The sequence below is a fragment of the Erythranthe guttata genome, chromosome 7 (assembly GCF_056151865.1).
Source record: "Erythranthe guttata isolate IM_541 chromosome 7, IM_541, whole genome shotgun sequence".
NCBI lineage: Eukaryota > Viridiplantae > Streptophyta > Magnoliopsida > Lamiales > Phrymaceae > Erythranthe > Erythranthe guttata.
The window spans coordinates 11,026,276-11,039,571 of NC_142539.1; the positions used below are offsets into that span (position 1 = coordinate 11,026,276).

At 37.3% G+C, this 13,296-nt stretch overlaps 1 protein-coding gene across 1 annotated transcript; it reads left to right on the forward strand.

Annotated features, from left to right (window-relative positions):
- The first annotated feature begins 301 nt into the window (after nucleotides 1–301).
- On the forward strand, nucleotides 302–8,862 carry LOC105970728 (2-isopropylmalate synthase A). The gene is made up of 12 exons (XM_012995553.2): nucleotides 302–1,111; nucleotides 2,061–2,274; nucleotides 2,357–2,437; nucleotides 3,372–3,464; nucleotides 3,560–3,646; nucleotides 5,479–5,579; nucleotides 6,869–6,902; nucleotides 7,013–7,087; nucleotides 7,208–7,291; nucleotides 7,393–7,527; nucleotides 7,825–7,970; nucleotides 8,420–8,862. The coding sequence occupies exons 1-12, from the start codon at nucleotides 474–476 to the stop codon at nucleotides 8,556–8,558; spliced, it is 1,827 nt and encodes a 608-aa protein (XP_012851007.2). The 5' UTR covers nucleotides 302–473; the 3' UTR covers nucleotides 8,559–8,862.
- The last annotated feature ends 4,434 nt before the right edge of the window (nucleotides 8,863–13,296 follow it).

Below are 13,296 nucleotides of genomic sequence, written 5' to 3' on the forward strand. Positions count from 1 at the left end.
AAAAAAAAAAAGTCAACACCGGAATCTGGTTGGAAAAAAATTATTTTCTGAAAAAAATAATATTTTGGGGGTTAATGTGATATATTTGTTTAAATCCGAGGTCAATGTGTAATATTAAGGAATGAGAGATTGGTTTTTTTTTTTAGACCAATGTGCATTTAAGTCCCATGTGGGCCTTTTTGCCATTCGCCCTTTATTTCTCAACCATAAAATACGCTAAATTAATATAAGGGTATAAAGTAAAATTCAATTAATGTTTATTAATTAAAAAATGATTTGAATTTACCTTAAAATCAAGGACAAATTTTCCCAAAAGATAAAAGGCAACAACTATGGGTCACAGTGACGCCAGCGAACACAGTCAACATTCAAGCCATCATTTCTTAAACGGTCAAGACTAGGGTTTAAATATTAAGGTTTAAATACATAGGGCTTATCTATCAATCACCACAACACCTCAGCAGCATTCAACAATGGCGTCTTCAATTTGCAAGCGCATACCCATAAATCCATCTCCCACCACCACCACCAGTCTCCCCTCCTCCAACAGGATCTCTCTCCGCCCATTCCACCTCGTCCGGCAAACAAATGCCCCACGCTCCGCCGCCATCCGCTGCTCCATCCGCCGTCCGGAGTACATCCCGAACCACATTTCGGACCCAAAGTACGTCCGCATATTCGACACCACCCTCCGCGACGGCGAGCAATCCCCCGGCGCCACCATGACCACGAAGGAGAAGCTCGACATCGCCCGCCAGCTCGCCCGCCTCGGCGTCGACATCATCGAGGCCGGGTTCCCGGCCTCCTCCGACGCCGATTTTGAAGGCGTGAAATTGATCGCACGTGAGGTCGGAAACGCTGACTCCGATCACGTGCCGGTCATCTGCGGCCTGGCCAGGTGTAACAAGAGGGACATTGACAAGGCGTGGGAGGCGGTGAAGGAGGCGAAGAAGCCCCGAATCCACACTTTTATTGCCACCAGCGAAATTCATATGGAATTCAAGTTGAAGATGTCTCGGGAGCAGGTCATCGAGAAGGCTACGAGTATGGTCGCTTACGCGCGGAGTTTAGGTTGCAACGACGTCGAATTTAGCCCCGAAGATGCTGGAAGGTGACACAACCTATGATTTATTTCTTATTATCAGTTTGAAAGATTAGTCTCTTTCGGCATGTACAGTTAAAAATACAGTCGAGTTAATAATTTAACACGTTTTAACCGATTCAGGACTGAGAGAAACTGTTATTTAATCGAGATTATTAATTTATCGAGGTTCGACTGTAATTGCAAAAATGCTGAAGGAACACACAACTTAACCTCACCAAAATGCATTTTGGGTCGTTTTTTTTTCTGAAACTTGTACCGCGCATTTGTAATTGATTAGGCGTATAATATTCTTAATCGGTTTTATCAAGTTAAAGAACTCACGGGTAAGATTAGAAAAGTGATCGCAGGGTTTATTTAAAGTTCTAAAGCTGAATCTTTGTTCGGAAGTCATTTCTTTGACGGCATAAGTGTTGTAATTGTCTCTCTGTTGCTTATTTTCCATGCCACATAATTTGTTTAATGGGATTCAAATGTTGTGGGGGATTGGTAATTTTTTTGTCGATGATTAAGGTCTACGTTGATATGATGATTTCTATTGTTTGTCCTGCTTGGCATTTGATTGGTAGCCGGATTCTTAACCGGCGGCCAAAAGCATGGCAATTGAAATGAATGTTTTTTGTGTTATCTCTTCTTTTCATTGTATGCCTTGCCCTTAGCTAATTAGCTTTCCAAAACTGATTCTAACTTTGATTACAAAGCTATAGCACAAGGAGTGTGAATGAGCTGGTTGAATTTGTTTACCGTTGACTTCAGATAATAGCTTGACTCTGATTGAAAATAAACACCCTTCAGATTCTTGAAAGTTTTGCAGAACAATTTTATGCTGCTCGTGTACATTTGGTGCAGAAATTAATGTCTGAATTTCACTAAAACAGCAATTTTTCTTAATTTTGCATAATATAAACTCTTTTAGATGTGTTTTTTTTTCAGCTTTCTATTCTTTTATTTCTTACAGATCGGACAGGGAGTTTCTGTATCAAATTCTGGGAGAAGTTATTAAGGCTGGTGCAACAACACTTAACATCCCTGATACAGTTGGCTATACTTTGCCCACTGAATTTGGACAATTAATTGCTGACTTAAAAGCCAATACTCCTGGCATTGAAAATGTGATTATCTCCACGCACTGCCAGAATGACCTTGGTTTATCTACAGCTAATACTCTATCGGTATGTGATTTACTTTCCTACTTGTATAATGTATACAAGTAAATTCGTGCTATATCCACAAGGGTGCTGATTTTGCCCTCAGGGTGCACATGCTGGCGCAAGGCAATTGGAGGTCACCATTAATGGCATTGGTGAAAGAGCTGGTAATGCGTCGTTAGAGGAGGTGTGTTTCTCTTTAGGTTTCCTGTTATGTTCACGGTCGATAGTTTTTTTCCTTTTAGCACCAGTGTGTGTGTGTGTGGAGAACCTTGTATAGAATTTAGTATATTTTAAAATTCTCTCTGCAGCAGCCTAAATTTACCCAAGGAACAATGCCTAAGTGAAATTGGATTGAAGGCTCAAAATAACCTTAAACATAAGAGACACGTCACTGCATTGTGAAAAGCTCACTTTCGTATAGTCTGTAGTGGAAGTTTATGATTGTTGACTACTATTAAGTAGTTTCTGGATATTTCTGTACATAATTAATTGATAACATTGAAATATTATTGAGATTATTTACATGCTTCCCACACCAGTGCTTAAGCTTCTCTGTTATCTCTACTGCTGCCATAAAGTTTATAGAACTATAACATTGCTGTCAGGTATCCAAAGGATAATAGACAAGATGTATTAAGTTAACTGGTTTTTTGAGTCCGTAAACTATAATAGCAGGAAAACTGAGAAAGACTGCATTTCAAGTATGAATACCAAAATGTGAAAAGTTATATTTTTTTGTGCATCATGCACATATTTGTGATCACGTCTTTCTTGTAGTTATTATCATCTCCCCTTGAGCTGTTATTGTTTTTATTTTTTATTTTTCATCTGAAAATTGCAGGCACATAAAATCTTGAAAAATGCCAACTGAAAAAGAAAAACATTTTTGGAATTAGCGTATAATATTATTATTTTTTTTGTACTGTTTAAATTTACAAGGGCGAAGTGCCCAAGTGAAATTGGATTAAAGGCTCGAAAGAACATACAATATAAGAGACATATCCCTGCACTCTGAAAAGTTCACATTTCTGTAAGCTGGAGTGAATAGTTTATTAGTCAAGAAAGACCATTCGGTTTCCCAGTTGATTTACTTACTTTTATTTTCTGCTTTACATTAGGTTGTAATGGCCTTAAAATGCCGTGGAGAGCAAGTGCTAGATGGACTTTACACAGGGATCAATACCCAACACATTGTTATGGCCAGCAAGATGGTATACTGTCCTCTGCTTCTTTTATGCCTTTTCAACTTCTCTCGATTTAAATAATTATTAATTACGTGGTCACTTTGTTGAACAATATACTTTAGGTAGAAGAATACAGTGGTCTGAGGATCCAGCCACATAAAGCAATTGTTGGAGCTAATGCTTTTGCGCATGAAAGTGGAATCCATCAGGTTGGTGTTGAATGGGTCAATGTCTGAAGTGTTTTCCTTAAGATTCTTTGCATCCTTATATTCAATCTTGTTTTATCTGATTACCACTGTCATAAAATGCCACTTGGAACTCATGAATCGATATCTAGCATCTTGTGGCTTATCAATGAGTTTTTCTGGAAATATAAGAGCCCACCAGAATAAAATTAAGAAATGGGGAAATACTTAAGATCTCGAGGTTAGATTTATAGTAGACATTTTCTCAGTTTCGTTAAGATCTGATTTAATGATGAATTACCCCGTTGAGGTTTCCAAAAGTATCAGGACCCTTCAGTAGTAAGCTACTAAGCTCTTTGATATTGTTGTAAATTACTTTATATAGTTGGGTTTTGGATTATTTTACTCACTATGGTTACCCATTTATTTATAGATTATGTTGGATATAATATGTTTTTTACTTTTTATTCTGATTCTCATTCAGAGTAACAGGTTTACAATTGTTTACCAAAAAGTCGTTCTCTTGCTTTTATATTTGTAAGCTTATTCGCTTTGGAGAGAGTGATCATTGTTTAGGAATTAAAAGATATATGTAGTAGTAGGAAGGCCGGAGGCTACTAGAGTGTGATTCCGTTTCCTCTGTACTTCACTTTCTTTACTTATGTCAGAGAAAACCACTGATTTGACCGACCCTTCTTTATTATTTTCTTGGCCTTTGCTGTATTTTTGTCCGGGAAATGGTAGAGTGATATGGAGGATTAAATTCTTACAAGATCCTGGTTTATTAGCAAGAAGGTCCTTGACACACTCAACTGACTGTCATTTCTTTGTCTAACCGAGTTAGTTTAAAAACTTTTAACTTGCAATCCTTGTGCCCTTTGTCAACTTTTCCATCAGCAGTTTGAGTCCTTGGCTAAGTTCATCATGGAGTTTAAGTGAATCTTTCGGATTTCCGTTACAAGCTAATCCTAGATTTATGTTGGAATTAGAGTGCCTTTTTAATATTTCTGAAAATATTTTTTGTCGATCAGTTATAGTTATGCCTATGTATTATGTTCTCTATGCTTCTTGTTTGCAATATCATGTTTTTTATGAAATTGGTTAGACCTCGGACTCCTTTAATGCACATGATGTGTAGATTAATCAATGTAATGCCTCAACGAGCAAACTTGTGTTGTCGCTGGTTTCTGTAACTAGCTTGTCAATTCCTTTCTGCTCGGTGTGTGGCGTAATGGTATTCGACCAGACTCTATAGTTAGAAGTTTGAAGAGGCTCCATTCATATTAAGCATGACCAAGCCTATTTACATGTCATGGTCTTAGTAGATTCTTAAAGCCTAGACAATTTTTTGGGATTTTACAAAATGGATTTTCGTGCTCCACTTTTGACAAATTATGTGTTGGATTCATTTGCCTGATGTACATGTATAAATTTGTTAAGAGACTTCTCCGATATTCTTAAAATCAGGGCGCATGTTAGATTGTGTGACTCGAGGTTTGTGATCACTCGAGCTTTTGTCATAATGAAAAGCCTCAATTCTTCTCCTTTTCAGTTATATGTTTCACGGAAGTAATACAAAGTAATTGATTCCTTAGTACTTTTCCTATATAAAAATGATTTCGAAATATATTGAGATAGCCTCACAGACTAATCCATACAACATTTGTTTCTTGGATAAAAATGCCTTTATTTGACTTGAGGGGTGCATTTTGTTCATAGTTCCTGCTGCTTCTGATTGTATCAATTTATGCTTGTCTAAGAAATCGTATATAGTATGTTAAGATTCTTTTACATCAAGTAAAACTTTGTCTTATATTATGCTTTTTGTATTAATTAGTCTTCGAGCCATTTTGCAGGATGGAATGCTTAAAAATAAGAACACATACGAAATTATATCTCCCGAAGATATTGGACTTCTTCGCTCTAATGAATCTGGTATAGTGCTTGGCAAACTCAGGTATGGGGGAACTACCTGTTACCCATCTTATCTTCATGCGCTCCTTTATTGCAAGTTTTAGTTGCTAGTGATGCTTTATCATTGTTCAAACCATTAAAAGAAATATTACAAATATACTGTGGTATGTAACATATTTGTTGATGATAAGACACTTTTAGGTGGTGAATCTACTAGATATGGGGTGGAACTAAAAATTTCACAGAGCTATTAGTGTAGCAGATGTGATGGAATATGGTTTTAAGACAAAGGGAAGACCTGTAGGCAGAATGAATTTAAAAACTTGGGCCTTTTGTTCAGATAGGACAAAGGTTGTTGGGTGAATTGTTGTCGAATTAGCGATGTCATAAATAATTAGTAGTATTTTAGATTAGATTATAGTGAGTAAAAACTAGGAAATATCTAATCATTTGGGCAATTGCCATGATATGCTTCATTCACACACGAGCACATGACCAACCCAACGCGGCAAGCAGATGCTACAGAGAAAGGTCACAATTTACGTTTGGCAAAAAGGCCAAACAGTAATTAACATAAGGAATTCTATAGACCAATATTGATGTGGTGTGACAGTTTTTGCCCAGGTGAGTTTCTAACTTTGCATATTTAGGAGTATTTATGTGACATTCTTGCAAGGATAAAAAAGAATGTCATATAACTTTTCTTTTTTTATTGGCATTATTTGGCTAGATGTTTTTTTTCTTTCAAACGGCAGAAAGAAGATTATTCAATGATGAAGATGATATTTACAAAAAAATTAAAACGATAATAAGATGTGATGTTTTACTTATTTCTTAATGATTAGTACACCGAGTTTCAATGTTTCTGAAATCTAATTCAAACCTTTATCCGTTTACTAATTTAATCAAAACCATGCTTCTATGTGTTATATTTCAAACTTCGATAGGTTTAAATATTTGAATACACGTGATATTGGTTTTCATGCAACAAGGACTTCCACCAGTTTTAAAATTATTTTATATGATACTACTAGCCTTAAAGTTCACTTATTAAACTAGATTGAACACAAATTCTTATTTCATTTTCAATTCCTTTTGGGTTGGCAATGGGGGCTGCTTTGTGGATCTGTGCCCATTTTCTGTCTTCTGTCCATCCATTCCGTAAAATCTTTAATGTTTTAGTTTAGAATTGTCTCCCCGTTTTTTTTTGCTATCAACTCTTTTGCTATGACTCTCTTCCTACACACTACTTCCATTTTGTTATCATCGTGTATATTTGATGTATGTAAAGGAACATTTTATCATTATGTTTTTGTTTACATTCTTTTACAGTGGACGCCATGCTTTGAAAGCCAAAATGTTGGAGGTAAATTGCAGTTTAAGCTTATTATAATTTGTTATTAGAGTTTCCTGCAACTGCTCCTACTATGTATCAGTAATAAATTAGACTTATAGTATGACTGAATATGGTTGCAGCTTGGATACGATATTGATGGCAAGGGACTTGACGATCTTTTTGCACGCTTCAAAGGTGTAGCAGGAAACAAAAAGGTACACTGCTTTGTTACTGAATTCTTTCAAGAATGAAAATGAATTCTAAAAGAAGCCATTTTAACTTGCGAATGTTGAGATATTATTACCCACCTGTTTCTAGTATTTTGATTTTTCCAGATTATCACCGATGATGATCTAATTGCCCTAGTCTCGGATGAAGTTTTCCAGCCAGTGGTTATTTGGAAAGTTGAAGATGTACAGGCATGTTTTCAGCTTATTGGTTGATCATTGAATAAATCATTATTTTTGGTGTAATATGACGACGGTTCATCCAATTTACGATGGATGTTCCTCGTGGACAGGTTACATGCGGAAGTCTTGGCCTTTCAACAGCAACTGTCAAACTCATTGATGCAGATGGTGCTGAGTATATTTCTTGTTCAGTTGGAACGGGGCCCGTTGATGCAGCATATAAAGCGGTTGATCTTGTTGTTAAGGTCTGAAGCTTCAAGAAATTACACTTCCTTCCCTTTGTGCATTGATTTGCATTCTTGTTCATTTTAGTTCTCTTAGGCATCGTTTGGTTGCCAAAATAGGATTAGCTAAGATTGAATAATTTAATGAAAACTCAATCACCACGGAAGGTCCAACAAAAAAGCTCTCTAAAAGGCATAATAACATAATATTTCCGGGGTCGAATTGGAAAGTTATTAGCTTTACCAAACACCAATTATTTACTTACCAACGAGGCCTAGTATCTGAAATCACCATAATGTATTCTCGGTTTCTTGCAGGTTCCTGTAAGACTTCTCGAGTATTCGATGAATGCAGTGACTGAAGGCATTGACGCTATAGCCACAACAAGGGTTCTTATTCGTGCAGAGGATAGTGTCACAGCAACCCATGCTATGACCGGAGAAACTGTAAACCGGGCATTCAGGTACGCAGGTGTACTTAATAATATAATATCTAGGGCAAATTACGGCCACCCCCCGAGGTATGACCAAATTACGAAAAAACCTCTCTTGTTTGGATAATTACATCCACCCCCCTCCTTTTAAATATTTTTACATATAATTTATGTAATTCGGTTATTTACCAAACCAAATCGTATATTCAGTTCAGTTAACGGTATGAAATGTTGGCGTACCGAAATTTTGGTTCGGTTTTACCGATTTAACATCCCTAAATTTACCTCTGGAGGGGTTTTTTTCCGTAATTACCGAAACAGGAGGGGGGGTTTCGTAATTTGACCATAACTCAGGGGTGGCCGTAAATTGCCCTAATATATATTCTTCAGGAAAAAAAATGGAAATATAAAGAACAAGATGTAGCCAATTGTACTCTTTTTAGTTAGTTTCTGAAACATGATTTCGTCTGTACAAACAGTGGAACTGGAGCAGCAATGGATATTGTCATATCAAGTGTCCGAGCCTACGTGGGTGCACTGAACAAGCTGATTGGTTTTAATACCCGTTTAGAAACGGAAGATTCGGGTGAAACCAAGGTTTTGAATGCATGTAAGTGAAAGTAGCTGTGCGTGACGGTATAAAACGTCTTGCGTATATCTTGTATTTTAGTATTGTCAACAACTTAAAATGGTTGGATAATGCTCTACTGCCAAAAGTGCTGCATGTATGTGTTCAACATTTTTGTTAAACTATGAAAAATTTGGGTGTAGTAATTATGGTGAGCGAGATGGGGTTGCGGGCAGCTAAGCTATCCGGTGACTCAGCCCTGTTCTTTCATTGATAAAGTGTATTGCCTGTAGTAAAATCGTGACTTTGAATTCGAGATTTCGAGTTTGAATAAGGGTTTGCATTATAAACCAATTTTCCAATCCAGTCAAATTTTAGTTCAAATCACTCAAATCAGTTTTCTTGATTATATTGACTTGGATTTTATCCGTTGCTAATTTTCCACAAGTTTGATCTCATTCAACTCTGTAACGACCATCATCGTTCAACCTAGTTTTCTGCTGAAGCACCCAATGCTCTCTTGCCTTCGATTCCAGCCCTCAAATTTGAACATTGTAAAAGTCGTTAAATTTGAGAGCTTTTTAACATTATGATTATTCTCATTCCTCTGTCTTATCTTTAGTTTGAGCTGTCTATTCTGCTCGTGTTATTCTATTTTTTTTTACAAGTTTCTATTTATTGGCCGTTGTTATTTTTAGCCATTTTCGGGCTCTAGTGTAGCATGACAATCATTGTGTACTTACTAATTTTAAATCTATAGACATGGAGGGGGTGCAGCCCAACCCCCACTATTCTCAAAAAAAAAAAAGGGTAAATTAAACTCACTAAGCTAAAATAAGTGTAAGGCTTATGTGGTATTGATAATTGCACTCACTCTCTGAAACATGGTTAGAAACTTTAATGAGATAAATGCATTGGATATTTTATTCCGTTAGGGTTCTAAAGGACTATTAGTATCAGGAAGTGGTGGAGACAACAAAGAGTTATGAGTGATTTAAGAAATGTTGGGGGAGCCATGTCACCGCTCAACTCTATGTTGTCTCCACCACTAGCTAAAAGTAATAGTCTGTTAGAACAATATCGGAATAACGTATACAATATACTATCCCATTAGAGTTTCTAACTATGTTTTAGGGGTTAATGTAATTATCAATACTTTAGGGACCTTCAAGTTATTTTAGTATACCTAAGGGGTGTGGATATAATTTACCAAAAAATCTCCGACGTTTGTTTCTGTCCTACACAAACCCCTTACAGTGTGATTTTTTCACGATTGTTTTTTTATTCCAGGGAATATACTTGTAACACCCCAAAATTTATATATATATATATATATATATATATATATATATATATATATATATATATATATATATATATATATATATATATAAAAGAGGTTATTGTACTTTATAATGAGAATTGGGGGCTGATGTGTTATTAATAGATAAAATTGGGGGATAAGTATAATAATAATTTTATAAACTTGGCAATCAAGTTTATGAATTAGATATGATTGAACCGATGTTGTGCAATCAATTGGAATTACAGAGAGAGCCTCGTAGATAAATTGCTGAGTTTCTCTTCTGTTCGTTCCTTTATATACTCAAATAATTCTTCACTCTCTCATCATCTCTCTCGCCTGCTCTCTCCTCTCTTTCTCTCTCTCTCTCTCTCTCTCTCTATATCGATTCTTGAATGGAATCATAGAAATTGTAGGAAAAATCAAGTTCTATGAGAGGATTTTGAGTAATTAAGTTTAGGTTGAAGGATTGACAGATTAAAGAAGAAAGCCCCAAATTGATTCTTCAAAGAAAGGGACTACAAAAGGGTTTTATCAATGGAGTCTTGTGTGAAAGTTTTAAATGTTTTTTTTAAATTTAAGTTAAACGGTGTCGTTTTTATTAGTAGAATCGTGTTTGGTCTTTTAATTACTATCGCGTTTTTTGCTGAAGATAGGAGGAAGGACGGCGTCGTTTTGTCAAGGACTTCATGTCCTTTTCATCACATGCAAAGCAGCATGCCCTAGCTGTCTTCTGCACCTTTTGACCGTTGTGCTCTTTCTATTTATAGGGGAGGCATGATCTTCAGACCTCATATTGAATCTTATCTTTTAGTCAGCTTAGTTAGCTTAGCTTAGAATAGTTGCTTTAATTCTAAGCTTTTCTTTTGTGGGAGGATTGTAACCCTAATTTCAGCTTTGAAGATAATACAATATCTCCTCTTTTGTCCCGTAATTTGCTATTGATTTTCATAAATTATTCAGATTCATAACACTTGATATCTAGAGCAGTCGTTCCTGGACCTCTTTCTTCCATGATGACAAGGAGCCATGTAAGGACTGGCTCAGGTGACAACACAAGAACTGAAGCTGAGGTATTTGTAGATGAACAAATGGCTTTCAACACCAAAATCCAAGCGGATCTGTCAGCAGTGAGAGAAGAAATGGAGAGGAGAGGAGTGGAAAGCAACCAAAAGATGGAAGAGATTCATAGGATGCTAGCTGAGATGACTAGATCTATGAATAGCAGCAGAGGCAAAGAACCGATGCAACATGGGAATAGCATTGAAAATCCTACAAGAAACCTTGAACAAATGGCTCCCAGATACCACCAAATGGCACCAGATCTAAATCCTGAACAGATGGCCCCAAGATTTAACAAATGCCACCAGATCTAGATAACCCTAATATTCCTATAAGAAATATGGATAATAGAAATATTAGGGTGGACTTTCCAAAATTCGATGGGCAATTTCCAAGGACATGGCTGAGAAGATGTCAAAGATATTTCAGACTAAACCCTATGAGTGAAGGAGAGAAAGTGCAGACAACCTCTATGAACCTTGAGGGTAAGGCTGAAGACTGGTTTGCTGATTATATTGAAGGCATAGAATACATGGGGTGGGAGGTTTTCTCTAGCATGGTGCTAGAGAGGTTTTTGGAAGACGAAGGGGTGAGTTTAACTGCAGAGTTCAACAAACTGCACCAAGAAACTAAGGTGGAGGATTACAGACTGGGGTTTGAGCAACTGAAGGGATATGTGGCAAGAAAACACAGAGCCTTGCCAGAAAGCTACTTTGTAGAGTGTTTTGTAGAGGGATTGAAGGGAGAGCTCAAGCACACAGTGAAGATGATGAATCCTCAAACCCTATCTCATGCCATTATCCAAGCTAAATTGCAGGAAAATATGGTGGATCAACTGAAGGCAGAACTCAAGAGCTCTATGAAGGTACCTAACCACAATTATAAGACTCCTAGGTTGCCAGCTCCTGAACAACCCTTAAGGATTCAATACTGAGAAAGGGGGTATGCAACCTAAGAGATTGAACAAACAAGAATTAGAAGAAAGAAGAAGGAAGGGGTATTGTGCTATAATTGTGAAGAGAAGTTCACTCCAGGCCACAGATGTAAGAGGTTGTTCTATATTGAGTGCGTGGCTGATGAAGAGTTGTCCAAAGTAGGAGATGATGAAATACCCATTGAAGTGGAGGAACTAATACATATTTCCCTCAATGCCATTACTGGCCAAGCTTCACACACCAGACTCAAAGTCTTTGGCAAATGTAAAGGACAGAAGATTACCATCCTATTGGATACTAGAGCCTCACACAGCTTCATAGATCCAAAATCTGCCTTGCAACTTGGATGTGAGAGAGTTTGTACTAGGAGAACCACAGTGAAAGTGGTTGGAAAACATCACATAAGGTGTGACTCAATGTGCCCAAACTTCCAATGGGAATCCGGGTGGGGGGGGGGGGGGGGGGGGGGGGGTTGGGGGTGCAACTTCTACCTAGGGGTGACTCTACTGGATTTGGGAGGGTGTGACTTAGTTTTGGGAGTGGATTTCATGAAGAAGTTTGGACCTCTGTCTTTTGATCATAATGAGAACTTCATTACTTTAAGGCAAGGAGGGAAGTCAATTAAACTACAAGAGGTGGAGGAAGATCCTCAGTTTTTTATGATTAGTGGGGAAGAACTGGAAAACTTATTGCAGACACAAGGAGCCAATATGGGATGCCTCTTCATCATAGAAGAATAAGAAAGGCCACACTCCACTGAGGAGCACTCTAAGGCAGTAGAATGGATTATAGAGAAGTATGCAGACCTTTTCCAAACACCAACTGAACTACCCCCTATGAGAAACACTGAGCACACTATTCCACTCAAGGAAGGAGCAATTCCCTTCAAAATCACAGCCCTACAGATACCCTTACATGCAGAGAAAAGAAATAGAAAATATGGTCAAGTAAATGCTAGAAACTGGAGTCATACGAGCTAGGAGCAGCCCATTTGCTTCTCCAGTACTATTGGTAAAAAAGAAGGATGGCACTTGCAGGTTTTGTGGATTTTAGGAGACTTAATGCCATGACCATAAAGGATGGATACCCTATACCACTAATTGATGACCTATTAGATGAGTTGGGAGGGGCCAAGGTGTTCTCTAAAGTGGACTTGAGAGCTGGCTATCATCAAATCAGAATGAAATAGGGGGATGTTGAGAACACAACTTTTGTCACCTTTGCTGGACATTATGAGTTTAAAGTCATGCCATTTGGACTCACCAATGCACCAGCTACATTTCAGTCATTAATGAATGATAGTGTTTAGAGCACACCTAAGAGACTTTGTACTAGTCTTCTTTAATGATATTTTAGTATACAATAAGAGCATGGATTTGCACATAGAACACTTGGAAACTGTGTGCAAGTTGTTAAGACAACACCAGTTGTATGCTAATCTATCAAAGTGCAGCTTTGGGAAGAATCAAGTAGAATATCTGGGGGATG